Source organism: Macaca nemestrina, chromosome 9 (genome assembly GCF_043159975.1).
Source record: "Macaca nemestrina isolate mMacNem1 chromosome 9, mMacNem.hap1, whole genome shotgun sequence".
Classification (NCBI taxonomy): Eukaryota; Metazoa; Chordata; class Mammalia; order Primates; family Cercopithecidae; genus Macaca; species Macaca nemestrina.
In genome coordinates, this window is record NC_092133.1 from 38362482 (window position 1) to 38376816 (window position 14335).

At 47.5% G+C, this 14335-nt stretch overlaps 1 protein-coding gene across 50 annotated transcripts in view; it reads left to right on the top strand.

Moving 5' to 3' along the window:
• Positions 1-14335, top strand: part of LOC105478501 (sorbin and SH3 domain containing 1) — a 253390-nt gene that overhangs the window by 126679 nt on the left and 112376 nt on the right. For 29 of the 50 annotated variants that reach the window (XM_071069396.1, XM_071069424.1, XM_071069425.1 and 26 more), the window contains 3 exons: positions 1488-1583; positions 3613-3741; positions 14253-14279. In XM_071069396.1, the coding sequence (XP_070925497.1) occupies positions 1488-1583; positions 3613-3741; positions 14253-14279 (252 nt within the window). The remainder of the gene's footprint in view (positions 1-1487; positions 1584-3612; positions 3742-14252; positions 14280-14335) is intronic. The other 21 variants (XM_071069405.1, XM_071069420.1, XM_071069422.1 and 18 more) reach the window with 3 other exon arrangements.

Genomic DNA, 14335 nt, shown 5'->3' on the forward strand with positions numbered 1-14335 from the left:
GTGAACTCATTTATACAAGAGACTTAAGGCATGTGGGGGAGGGTGGCAGGTGGAGTGGGTCCCACCCTCTCCTTGGTGAGACTCACTTTTGTCTGCAAACAAGCAGGCAGGGGTGACCTGAAGGGCATCAGGGTGGCCTGAGGTCACTGAACCAGAGCTGGGATAGCCGAGCTCCAGTCTCAGCCTCTCTGCTTGAGAACTGAATGAGCCTGAGCAGTTCGCTGAGCCTCTTGCTTCTTCCTCTGAAAATGGTTACAAAAGTCTCCCCCAAGCCCATCTCCCAGGTGGAGCAGACAGGAAGATGCTGTGAGAGCACATGTGTGTCTTAATCCATGCAGTAGCGTCGTTAGCAACCTAGTCATTAATGACCAGGCGCCGTGTGACTGCCTCATGCCTCAGGAGGTGAGCTGACAGCAGGATGGACTGGAAGGCGCACTGTCCCTGGCCGACATGCCTCCCTTCTGTTGCCTTGACAGGCTCACCAATGCTGACTCTGCAGTGGTGGTCTTGTTCCCAGACAGCCCCACCCGCTGTGTTTCTGTAGATAGGCGGCCACAGTTGACTCTGGCACCTTCACACAGAGCTCCCATCCCTCTTTATGTGCTGCCCTTAAAGGAGAGGATGAGGGGAGGCCTCACAACAGGCTCCGTGTAAGGAGAGTTAGGGGACGTGCCTACCATGAGATTCCAGAATCTGGGCAGGCAGGGAGCCCAGAGACTCTGCCGATAGATAAGTTTGAGCACCCAGGATGTTTGAGCGGTGGCCTTCACTGTGTCCCAGGCAGGCATCCCTGCTCTGCCTTAGCTCAGCCGGGCATCGGGGTCCTGGGCTGTGCACTTGGGTGCTGCCCCAGAGACTACATATGCACTTGGACACTTGGCACCTCCTGACCAGGAAAGGGTGGGTTTGAGCAAGGCCATCTGCTGTTTAGCAGATGGAGGTTCTGATTTGCTTGGGGCCAGAGGGCTACAATTGTCGGAGCAGGCACAAGACCCCAGAAGTTATGCTATGGCGGAAGTAGCTCTGATGGCTGAAGGGACCAGGCAACTCACGATCTTGTTCCTTTGTTCTTGCACTCATCTGCAGCCCATGGGCCACCGCCCTCCTCCTTGGAACCCCCTCCCCAGCATGCTCCCAGGAGGCCCTGTGGACCCTGAGTGCTCTCCCCTTCCTCTGTTTGCCAGGCCATCTGTGTGCCTCTGTAAATCATTGTCCAGAGCCTTGGCAAGCTCCTGGTGTGGCAGGAGGCACCGATCAACACTGACCAGCTGTATTTGGGTGATGGTTGGAGGGGAGGGGTCTGTTGTCTTGGCCTAGAACTCTAAAGAGAGAAAGCAGGTTATTTTTAATTACTGCATCTACTGCCCTTTGTATTGTTCTTGTTGTGTGGGCGACTTCCTCCTATTGTCCCTGCCCAGTTCCTCAACTGCCTGAGTGTTTCCCAAATGTTCTTTCTGGATGCACCATTTACCCTTTTGTGTTTTCAGCAACTGCCGACCCTTTACGTGCACGCTCTATTTCTGCTGTTAAAATCATTCCTGTGAAGACAGTGAAAAACGCCTCAGGCCTAGTTCTCCCTACAGGTATCTCCTTGGGTCGGTTTATTTTCTGTAATTGTGAGCGGATCATGGCATGGTTTTCATTTCTTCTTTTCTTCTAACACGCACTTTGAGTTGAATCATTGCATGTTTAGTAGGCATTCCGTCTCACTTCCTCAGCTTGCTTCCTTACTTCCTCTGCGTACGTGAATGTCTGTGTGCGTTTTCCTGGGAGCCAGTGAATGTGGGGAAGAACTGAGGACAGAGGGCTCGCCCCTCTTTTCTTTAGGAGAAGGGTCAGTCTGGAGGCTCAGCTTTCCCTTTGGGACGAGTCTGAGGTGCATGGACATCCTAGGCTCTCCCTAGAGGTTTCCAACTCCCAGTACTTTAGCAAAAACTGCAGTCTCCCTGAGAATTAACCTGGTGTCACAGAGAACCTCTGAACGACTGAATTTGAAGCAGCTGCCTTAGGTGCCCAACCTAGACTTGCCTCTGATGCTCACCGGGCCATCCCAGAGCATCCCCCATGCCTTCCCCAATTTTACCTGCAGCCCCTTCCTGCCTCTCCCCTCCAGGGGGTGGGGGAGTACGGTTCAGATGTCAGCTCCGGCTCATCGCTTCCTTCTGTACAAAGTGGGACACACGAGGCCTACACAGTACTTTATCCAATGGTGCTTTCAGAAGTAACTGGGCTGTGTGTCCAGGAACCTATGGATGGGCTGCATCCATCAGTGTGCCCCTCATCCTTTTGAAGTGACTATGAACCAGTTTTCCCAATAGTTTGGTGACATCAGTCACTCAGCCTCTTGATAGAGTTGGATAAGTCAGATGCTCTCCAAGGCTGACACTTGCCCTGCCACACATTGTGCGTTTTGTGCATTGCGTTCAATACAAGAGGTGCTGACGAGGCAGGTCCATTCTCTTGTCTAACGTTAATGATCATTCTCCCTGAGTTGTTGGAAGTGGGCTGCTGGCGTGGAAAGCAAGGAGAGAAGAGGCTTTGCTTCTCTCTGCCCTCAAACAGGAATGGGATGAGTCCGGTGTCTGAACTCACATCCTGCCCAAACGCACACCCTGAACATCAACCTGTAATCCTAATTGTGACAATTTTAGGTCAGGGATCTAGGCTGTGAGCAGTCTGAAAACAAAACAAAACTGTGGCGTTCTGCATAGCTCAGCTGCACAAAAAGAAACACTCAGTGCGTGTGCCTCCCAGAACTGTGTGGTCTGCCCCGGTTCCCTGCCTCCGTGACTGATTTCCTGCAGGATGGCATTCAGATCTTTTGAAGCGTATTTTGAAATCTTTCTCAAGGAAACTCTCGAAGTTGACCCGCGTCTGTTATTAGGCCCTAGTGAAACTGTAGGAGACGCCAGGACCCTGTGAAGACAGCTGAGGCTCAGTGGACACTGCTCATTGAAGGATTTAGCCTTCCAGGTCGTTTTTGTTGCTGTGAGTTTTCTTTGTTATGTTTGAAAAGTGAGGCTGTCACTCATGAGCTTTCTTGCCAGGTAGCATATCCTTCTGTCTCAGCATTTCGGGAGTCTTGACTTGCTAATCCAAGGAGATTTGCTTTTCCTTTTCCCACTGGAAAACTGCAAGGAGTAGTTGTTCTCCATGGAACTGCCCCCGCCCCCCAACTTCCTTAGTTGCCAACTTGGTCTTCAATGAGAAGAATGGTCTGGAAGCTTGAAACGTCTTTCATAAACTCTTTCTTGAACTGTGCCTTACTAACTGGTCAGAAGTCTGCTCACCAACCTAAACTTCATTTAATAAAAGGAATAAACCTGCTTTCATTCTGAAATGTTTTCAGCTGATATTATAACTCATCCATTTACTCAGAACTCACTATTGCCGCCATGTTCCCCTAACTTCCTGATGCACAGTAAACCTCTGAAAACTTGCCCCTCTCCACCACCCACAGATTAATTTCATTGACCACAAGTGTTCAAAGACTTCGCGTGGCTGTAACCAGGTTCATCTCATTCCCCAGCTGTAACAATTTGCTAACCAACTGTCCTTTAATCCTTCAGGAGTCTTGGATTCAGTCTTCAATTTTGGACCTTTTCTTTTCAGACATGGATCCTACAAAAATCTGCACTGGGAAGGGAGCGGTGACTCTCCGGGCCTCGTCTTCCTACAGGGAAACCCCAAGCAGTAGCCCTGTGAGCCCTCAGGAAACCCCGCAACACGAAAGCAAACCAGGTGCGCTGAGGCTGGGGAAGATGTTCAGAGCCACGTGGGAAGGGCGGGAGGAGGCTCTGGTGTTTTTGCTCAGGAGGGTGTGAGTTCATCAGATAACTCTGGGTTCTCTTAGGGACCCCTGGGACGGTCAGCTCCTTTGGATGGGTAGTGGTCAAAGCTTCAAACTGACAGTCACGTGCTGCGGGTGAAGGCACAGCAATGACCACCACTTTATGTTAGCTTTGACTGAGCAGGTCATCCTGTGACAAGAGCCAGTACTCTGCAGACTGCACTCAAGCAGACTGAAATAGCTTAGGGCATAGGGGATAAGCAGTGGGATGGGCTAGAGGTTGGGCTTCTTAGAGCTCATCCCTGCTTCCTAGAGCTTCACTGTGACCTGTCCAGGCTGGGCTGGAGGTGCAGCCAGGGGAGACTGAGAAGTGTGGATGACTCGATGACCTTGCTCCCGGAAAAGCAGAGGTGGGCAGGGCTCAGGCCTGGGATGATCACCAGCCAGCTGCAGGAGCAGGATCAGGAGAGTAGTTCAAAGGCCCAGTGTAAACTAGGAGCAAAGGGAGATCAAAGAAGCCACATGAAGCCCATCTCCCCACCTTAACCCATCACTTGGGAAACCTGAGGTATTGAGTTTTAGAATTGGGACTTCAGAACCCGACAGATCTCTGTGCACACCCTGCCCCCACCACGTGTCGGCTGTGCGACTTTGGTTGAGTTATTCACTCTCTCTCAACCCTAATGAACTGTAGAATGGGGTTGATAATAGCACCTGCCTCATAGGATTATTGTGAGGAAGAAGTGTATGAAGTGCTGTGTGTCATGCCTGGTGGCATGGAATAGGCTGTTAGATGTTAGCTGCTATTTGATTATCATTAGATTATTTTGGCCTCTCCAGAGACGACTTTGCACAGCCCAAGTATTCTGGGAGTTGGCAAATGCTGACTTTGAGATCAGGCACAGTTAGTTTAGGGTGAGACAGCACCTCTCCACTCTGTAGGGCAGTGTCTTTCACGCTTTAGCTGCATCAGAATCACTTAGAGTAAAAAGGTAGGTTGCTGGGCCCCAGCCCGGAGTTGTAGAATGTAGGGTTCCTGCTTGCAGGTCTGAGATAGGGTCTGAAGGTTCGCGTTTCTGACAGGTTCTTAGGTCATGCTGATGCAGCTAGTGCAAGGACCGCATCTGAGAGCTGCTGCTGTAGGGGATGGGAGCTTGCTTTCTTGAAGGAAAGGGAGGGAGAAATTGAATGGAGGGGAGGACCACTCCCTTGGGACCAGAGAAGATAGGCAGTAGGGTACGCAGACCCCTCTGGGGCAGCGAGAGTGGTGTGTTGTGATAAGACAGATATGATATGTAGCATGGAAATGGCCAGACCTAGCATCCTGGAAACTGACTTTCTTCCTGCCCAGCCACCCATAACAGGTGCCGGGTCACATGCTGGCGGATGAGGCCAGGCTAGGGTTTGAGCACAAACCCCTTTCTGGTGATGTTGGTCCCTGTGAGGGCTTCTTTATCCTTAGACTGACAGCAGGCCCGAGCAGCCCACAGCCCTGAAAGTCAACAGAGTAGCTTCTTGGTCCTGCATCCCTGAGTCCAGCCCTGATTCCTAACTCACTGGAAAGGTGGGGTTGAGGAGAGAAGGCAAAGTTATTTTATTCTAAGGCTAACCTCATCCAGCCTCTCCAAGCCTAACTGGGAAGACCCAGCTCCCAAGCTAGAGAACGTTTGGAGAAAAGAGAATCCTAAGGGATGATGCAAAGAGAAAGGCCTTATGTGCAGTCAAATGACCTTACAAACCGGCTGTCCCATCCTCTGGCAGTAAATGGAGGTGGTGGAGAGGGAGCCTGGGGCTCCCTCTAGTGGTTACAATGTGGCATTGACGTAGAACACAAATATGCCTACCAGGTGCACGCCTGTGCTACCAGTACCGTGTGTGGATTTGTTTTTTCTTTTCTTTTCTTTTGTTTTTTTGACAGGGTCTCACTCTGTTGCCCAGCCCTGGAGTACAGTGATGCAATCATTGCTCGCTGCAGCCTCGACCTCCCAGGCTCAATCTGTCCTCCCACCTCAGCCTCCCAAGTAGCTGAGGTGCACGCCACCACACTTGGCTAATTTTTATATTTTTTGTAGAGACAGAGTTTCTCCATGTTGCCCAGGCTGGTGTCGAACTTGTAGGCTCAAGTGATTCACCTGCCTCGGCCTGGCAAAGTGCTGGGATTACAGGTGTGAGCCACCATGCCCGGCCCTGTGTGTGGATTTGAGGCACTTTTGGAAACACTCTCTTGTCCTAAAATACGTTTGTGTCTTACAAATTTCTACCAACTAATGTGGTGAAAAGAAACTTCACCAAATCTTTCTCACCAAACCATCACCAGATTATTTTAAAATGCAAATACTATACTCGGAAGAATTAAGGGATAGCTGTCAGTCATTCACACCTTACAGTAAGTTCATCTTTGTAAATTGAGATCATCGAATCCAAATAAGCATACATTCATTCAGCATTATCTATGTGCCAGGTGCTGAGTAAGTCACTTGGAATTGTGATGAGAAAGGAGGAAAAGAGAGCAATTCTAGGTGCATTAGGTAAGGAAAAAGGCACTATGTTGCAACAGGAGTCAGGTGTGGACTTGTAGTCAGCCATCTTGCTTTCAGGCTGTGGGTAAGTCCTAGTGTCTTTGAGCCCATATCAAGTATGAGGAACTTGGGCCAGATGCTTTCCAAGCCTTTCTAGCTCCAGAATGCTCTGTGACCTTAGGAAGTTTGGAAGTTAGCCTGACACAAATGGAATCCTTTTGATTGGCGATAAATTTAAGATGGTACAGAAGGGCAGTTTGGATGAAAAGGAATAAGCTGGGTTTGAGTAGAGGAAACAAGAAAACCCCACGTGCTCATTGATGCGTACGAAGCAGGCTAGAATGGGTTAACACTGGGGAGTGGGCTTAAAAGAGGATGTCAGTAAGCCGGGCGCAGTGGCTCACACCTGTAATCCCAGCACTTTGGGAGGCTGAGATGGGCGGATCACTTGAGACCAGAAGTTCAAGACCAGCCTGGCCAACATGGTGAAACCCCATCTCTACTAAAAATACAAAAATCAGCCAAGCATGGTGGTGCATGCCTGTAATCCCAGCTACTCGGGAGGCTGAGGCAGAAGAATTGCTTGAACCTAGGAGGCAAAGTTGCAGTGAGTGAGATCACGCCACTGCACTCCAACCTGGAAGACAGAGCACGATTCTATCTCAAAAAGAAAAAAAAAAAAAAAAAAAAGAGAGAATGTGAGTATAGACAATTCAGGAATGGAAATCTTGTCCCCTTACTATGCTACCTATTGGCTAGCATCCTGCTGGCTCTTGACTCTGACAGTGTCCATGTCAACCTCCAGATTGACAACTTGCTGGCCTGTACCAGTCTATTATCCCATCCTGGGGCCTGGGAGCTCCTGGGCCTTCCCTGGCTTCATTATAACAGTTTTCAGCAGTATTTGCAGACAGCCATGCCCAGTCTGGACTGGGAGCCCAAGTGTGAGGCGGTGGATGGCTCTTGCCAAGGATTGCTTCCTACTCCCAATGCCTTTGCGGATAGCTAATGTCAGATGGCGTCTGGCTCCCTCCTTTCTCACCAGGGACAGCATTTGTCCCCCAGCTGCTCTCTCTGCTTCCTCACTGACTTGCTCCCTGTTTGCTACCTTCTTCAATGCCTATAGGTGTCCAGGTTGCTGATTATTTGCCTGGACTGGAAGCTCTAGTCCCTACCTGGCCCTCTGATACCCACATTTCAGCAGTGCCCCCTATTTCTAGTCCTTGTCCCAACCCCCTCACCTGGGAGAGTTGATATAGTTTTGGTTTCACACAGTTCTCTACTGAGGCTGAGCACTGCCACTTACTGTCTTTGTGATATGGACAAATTACTCCACCTTACAGGGCTTCAGTTGCCTTATTTATAAATTGGAGATGACCATAACAGAGTTGTTGAGATTAAATGAGCTCTTTTTTTTTTTTTTTTTTTTTTTTTGAGATGGAGTCTCACTCTGTCACCCAGGCTGGAGTGCAGTGGTATGATCTCAGCTCACTGCAACCTCTGCCTCCTGGGTTCAAACGATTCTTTTGTCTCAGCCTCCCAAGTAGCTGGGACTACAGGCGCCCGCCACCACACCTGGCTACCTTTTTTTTTTTTTTTTTTTTTTTTTTTTTTTTTTTTTGTATTTTTAGTAGAGATGGGGTTTCACTATGTTGACCAGGCTGGTCTCAAACTCCTGACCTCATGATCCACCTGCCTTGGCCTCCCAAAATGCTGGGATTACAGGCATGAGCCACTGCACCCAGCTAAATGAGCTCTTTCATGTCAAGCATTTGGCACAGGCCCAAAGCAAGTGCTCTTTAAGGGTAACCATTCTAGTTCCTGCAGGTCAAGAGGCTTGTTAAAGATTTGAAATACGTTCAGTTTGAAGTCATGAGGGTCTTACCCTAGCATGGTGTCAATGGGAGTGAAGAGCAGAGGCTGAGGATCAAAGTGCCTTTTGGAGAATGAAATGAGCAGGGCTCCTTGTGGTATATTTAAGGACCACAGAGAGTAAGACTCCATGTGGCCCAGGAGATGTCTTCCCTGGTTGTCTAGGAGAGTAACTGTGGCACTCATGGAGATGGAGGGATTTGTGAAGAGTGCTGAAAAGAATGTTGAATTCCATCTTTTGACATGTTGAGTTTCTTGGCAAGGGAAGGACTTCCAGGAGAATGTTTCTAATGGGAATTTGGAAATTTGGAGTCTAGTGTGTGGATTTGGAAGCCATCTGCAGCCACGTGAACTTTGAGAGAATGGAGACATTCTTGGGGGTGGAGTGACAGAGAGAGCCCTGGAAATTGCCCAGTTGACACTCATTCTCCAGACTCCTCCATTCAAGTGGTGGCTTAACTCAAGATCCCTGACCACAGCTTCCTGATCAGCCTCCTCAACTCTGAATGTGGACCTTGGTTTTTGGATCAGAACCATCTGAAAGGAATAGCAGTAATCTTAGTACCGACTCCCTGCCCCCAGGAGAAACCTCATCACCTTATCCCTGCCTCCTGACCTCATTGCCACACCAGGTCTGAGCGTTGGCCATATTGGTTCAGAGTGACTTGATCATGTCCCAGGTCAGGGTGTTTTCACTCCAGACAGGGAGCCTGAGCTGGTGGTGGTGGGTGTGATACCAAGCTTCCTGTTTGGTATAGTCTAAAGATCTTGTGGCTTGATGTATCAATTCCTGTGTTCTGACTTAGGTGCCAGGGTCCAGTTCAGCCCTTATATTTTGTTAATTCTGTACCAGTTGGCTCCAGTCCTTACTGCCTGATTCTTGAATGCAAAGTTAGCTTTGGACATAAAGATTCTTGGACCCACATTCAAATTATTTCCTCTGGTTTGACTCTCACATTTGCTCTCCAGAAATGGCAGCAGCAAAAAGGTACCATAGGAAGGTTAACATTGAAGCAGTTAAAGGTACCCCATACCTCCATTAAATTTGAGTGTTTTTGATGAGTACACGTGTGAACATTAGGGCCAACTGAGAAGTTGGAGGGAAAAGTCCTCACGAGAGTGCACCCTCCCTTCTGACGCCAATTGCAAGTTCAGGGGATTCCCAAAACAACTATCAGATTTGGTGCAATGCTAGAGGGACTCACATAACGTATTGAAAGCTGCTACGCTCCGGGTTATGGTTTATTTATAGGGAAAGGATGCAGATTTTAAAAGGCAAGAGAAGATGCACATAGGGTGGAGTCTGGAAAAGGTACCAAATGCGGAGCTTCTGTTGCCCACTCTGCGTGGAGTCAGGACATATTATTTCCCAGCAGTGATGTGTGACAGTGTTCTCAGAGCATTTTCGACCAGGAAATGTACCCGAGCCTTTGTGTTCAGCATTTTTACCGTGGCTCCATTACATAGGCATGATCCACTGCCCACAGGGCAGATCTCAGTCTCCAGTCCAACTTCCTAATCGATCGAGCTCCTAGTGGCTCAAAGGCCCCACCCCAAGTCACATAGTTGGTGTGACTCAAAGTCCCAGATAAACAAAATCACTCCTATCAAGCAGGACTTCCCAGGAGCTCAGAGATTACATCCCAGAAGCTGAGGGCCACGGCCAGACTTCTTTTTGGATAAAGTGAAATTCTCTGCTATACAGCATGAATACAAAATAAACACAAATAAGATTTGGAACACCCTTCGACTCACTATTAACATCTATCATCTACCTCTTAAATACTCTTACCCAGAACACATCAAGACTCAGTCAGTGAAAATTATCCTAAGATCCCAAGAAGAACTGACTGATCAGCAAAAGACTTTAAAACAGGTCAAAATGAAATTAGCATAGAATGAGATAAAATAAAATATCAGGAGGCTACAGCCACAGGCCAGAAAAGATTGAAATAAAGAACAGCTGGAGGAAAAGATAAGGCAAAGTAAATTATGCGTCTTGCAGAAGGGGTAGATCTCTCAGGACTGCGAAATCTCTCTAGGATCCAACTTTCCAAGGCACTCCCCCCACCTTGGGAGCTGTAAGGTAACATTTATTGAAAGAAGCATTTTGACAGTCTCTTCAATCAGGAGTTAATAATGGATGATTGTGTGTGCAAAATTTCATACTGCCTCACACAGGCACAGATGGCCCCAGGCTTCTACCAACCTTCCAGGTTCAGAAGATGAGGTAATAGATGAAGGATAGTAAGATGTCAGAAATACAGCTCTCCTTTAACAAGGAAGAAAGGAACATTTAAGAGGTCCTGGGAACTGCCTTTTTGGGATAGGGGAAGGGGAACAGTTTTAAAGACTTGGAGTGAGAGGAAAAAGTGGATGTATCCGTAAGGATCTTATGTTCTTAAAGCTATTTGTCACATGGCAGAGATCAACAATGCTCATTCTTGTCCATGGTTATTTTCCCCCCTTATGCTTTGAATTCTGATTTTGCAAAGCACATGCTTTATGCCAGATACTTTCATTTAGTCCTCATGATTCAAAAGAGGTAGATATTATCTCCATTTCACAGATGTGGCCAGGTCATTTGCCACAGGATATGCAATTAGCAAGATAGAGACTCAGGGCTGAAACTAGGCAATCTGATGTCACAGTGATACCTGCAGGTTTGGAAGAATAGTTCACATCTCAGCTTTCCATGGCATAGCTGTTTGCTAGCATCACTTGAATAGAACCAACCCAACTGAGAACCAGAAAGTGGGCAAAATAATGTGTCCCCAGTTCCATGTACAAAGTTTACATGCTTCATTAGATAGCCCTTCATTCAAAACCTGTTGATGTTAGTATATGCAAAAATCTAATAAATTTGATAGACTTATTTGACAAAGGTGGACTAGAAATAGCAACTTAGAAAAGAAGGTGGAACAGTACAAGTGATAGCTGTGAGGGAGGAAGTGGACCATTGTCACGGCATGTCACCAGGTGTTTAAGGGCCTGCCAGGTGTGAGGGGAGCTCTGGGCCAGGGAGCCGTCTGGATGCGACAGGGAGTGTGGTGCACTCAGAGGTACTTTCACGAACCTGATCTTTGATTCTCAAAGATTCTCCAGTTCTTCGATTGGAGAGAATCAAAGAATCATACTCCCTGTGAGGAGTATGGGGTAAGGATTACATTTTGTAGATGAGAAAAGTAAAATTTAGCATGGCTGGTGAACTTGCTCCTGGTCATACAAGCCGGTACATTGCAGTATGTGAGCAAAACATATGTCCTGTACCTTTCCCAACTATGGTCGTCCCTCGGTATCTGCCAGTGATTGGTTCCAGGACCTTCACAGGTACCAAAATCTGAGGATGCTCAAGTCCCTTATATAAAATGACATTGTATTTGTATATAACCTATGCACATTCTCCTGTATATTTTAAATAATCTCTAGATTACTTATAACACCTAATATAATGTAAGTGCTATGTAAATAGTTGTTATTCTGTATTTTTTAATGTTATATTATTATTGTTTTCTTATTCTTTGTTTTCTCTGCCAATATTTGATCCACAGTTGGTTGAATTCACAGATGTGGAATCCGTGGGTATCGAGGGCCGACCGCATGCGGTTTTTGTGGGGTGGAGAAGACAAATAGCAGTGAATTGTCCATAAGGAAGTGGCAGAAATGTAACAGGCAACTTGCTAAAAGAATATGTAGCTGAATTTAAAAACTGTTTTAAAGGCGGAAAAATAAAATGGATACAGCTAGTTTTCCAGAATAAGGAAGTTTTTGAGTGTACCTCTCATCGGTGGTTCTCCTGGTGTAGGTTATGGACTGGCAGTCTCAGCATCACCTGCAAACTTGTTGGAAATGCAAATTCTTGGGCCTCACCTCACACTTACTGCATCAGAAGCTGCGGGAGCCAGGCCCAGCCACCTGTGTTTCAGCAAGCCCTGATGCAGCCACACCACTGCTATATGTGAATGCCAATCACTCAGAACCTTTACCCTACCTTGCCTTTTGCTCCAGCTGTTTTTGGCTCCCACCACCTCTCTGAAGCATAGCATCCTCTTCCTGGCTGATGGGGAGGCTGGTGGCTGTGGAGGTGGTAGGCAGGGTGCTAGGTTTGGATTCTGGAGACTTGGGCTGACTGCTTTGTCACTTCCTGGCTGTGTGACTTTGGGCAAGTCAGTTGGCCTCTCTGTTTCCTCATCCATGAAGGAGAGTGATTACCTACTTCACAGAGTTGTTGTGTACACTGAACTAAAACTAAGTGGGGGAGGCCGGGCGCGGTGGCTCACGCCTGTAATCCCAGCACTTTGGGAGGCCGAGGCGGGCGGATCACAAGGTCAGGAGATCGAGACCACGGTGAAACCCCGTTTCTACTAAAAATACAAAAAATTAGCCGGGCGCGGTTGTGGGCGCCTGTAGTCCCAGCTACTCGGGAGGCTGAGGCAGGAGAATGGCGTGAACCCGGGAGGCGGAGCTTGCAGTGAGCCGAGATCGCGCCACTGCACTCCAGCCTGGGCGACAGAGCGAGACTCCGTCTCAAAAAAAAAAAAAAAAAACTAAGTGGGGGTAACAGTGACTCACAGTGGCACTTAGAGAGGTGTTCAGTAAATGTCTGTAAATCTTAACTTGGCATCTGGAAAGCCCGTGTCTAGCCCCTGAGGGACCCACATTGAAATGGAGGCTTGGGCAGTGAGACTGCAGTATTAGTCCCTCTTTTTCTACATGATAAGGCAAGAGGAGACAGCCTGGGAGAGGAAGGGGTTAAGGCTTGGCTAGATTAGGGATTGGCAAACCATGGCTGTGAGCGGAATCTGGCCTGTGCCTTTTTTTGTACAGCCCTCGAGCTAAGAATGGCTTTTACATTTTTTAATGGTTGAAAGAAAAATCAAAAGAAGAATGGTATTGTATGCCACATGAAAATTTTATGAAATTCAGATTTTAGTGTCCATAAATAAAGGTTTATTGGAACACAGCCATGCTCATTCATTTACATATCATCTGTGGCTGCCTTTGTCCTACAATAGCAGAGCCAAGTAGTTGCATCTGAGACCATATGGCCCATAAAACCTAAAATATTTACTATCTGGTCCTCTATAGAAAAAAGTCTCTGGACCCCTGGGTTAGATCAAGGATAGAGAGTAGAGACAAGAGATGATACAGTAGATGATAAATAGCAAACATTTTCTGAACTTTGCCAGGCACTGTGGTAAGCATTTCGCATGCATATATATTCTTATTAACAACACTTATAAAACAGGCATATCATTATCTCCATTTTTCAGATGGGCAAACTGAGGCTTATAACTTGCTCAGGGTCATAGAACCCTTAGGTGGTAGACCCAGGATATGAATTGAGGCCCAGCTGCCTTTCCAGTCAGGTTCGTAACCACTGCAGTCTGCTGCCTTATGGTGCTATGTGCTATGTGGATCAAACTAGGAGAAGTTTAGGGTCTCTGAAATGCATCAGGCAGTGGCTGGGAAGGCTGAAGGGAGACAAGGGTGCTTTGTGATGTGATGAACACTCAGGAAGGGTGATTAGATTTTGAAATGTTTATGTGGCTCATTTAATGGAAAGAAGAAAAGCAGGCAGGGAGAAAAAAGTCTTTATCGCAGCAGATACCTCCTGGCTTAAGTCATGTTCTGTCCCTTAGCCCAGCACCTTCACCCCTGGAAAAAGTGTTGATCCACTTCTCTCTCTCCTGGGCTTGTTAGTTGGTTGGGAGTGGTCATTCTGAGCCCACAGCAGGCTCGAGGAAGGGGAATGAGAGGCAGTGAGGAGGGACTGGACAGTAGAGAATTCTGTTGCCTTTTTGTCTGTAAAATAAGAATGTCAAGTAACAATTGTTTCTTCATCCCTGTGAATGTGAGCCTTGTGTTTTCAAAGGTCAGTGCCTGTGAGCACATCATGGTTTTGAGTGGGTTCCTATGGTAATCAGGCCATCGTGACTGAGGGCATTTTGTGTCAGACAACGGGGTGCTGGATTTTCAACCTTCTATGCAGTTCATGCTTGTTTCCTGCAAATGTAACCATTTCTGTTTTTCCCCTTTTCTTGTTTCCATCCTTTCTGCACCACGTGTAGGTCTGGAGCCAGAGCCTTCTTCAGCAGGTATGGCTTCTCTTGCATTCTCACCTTTCTGGCCTTCTACTAAGGACCCCGGAGTT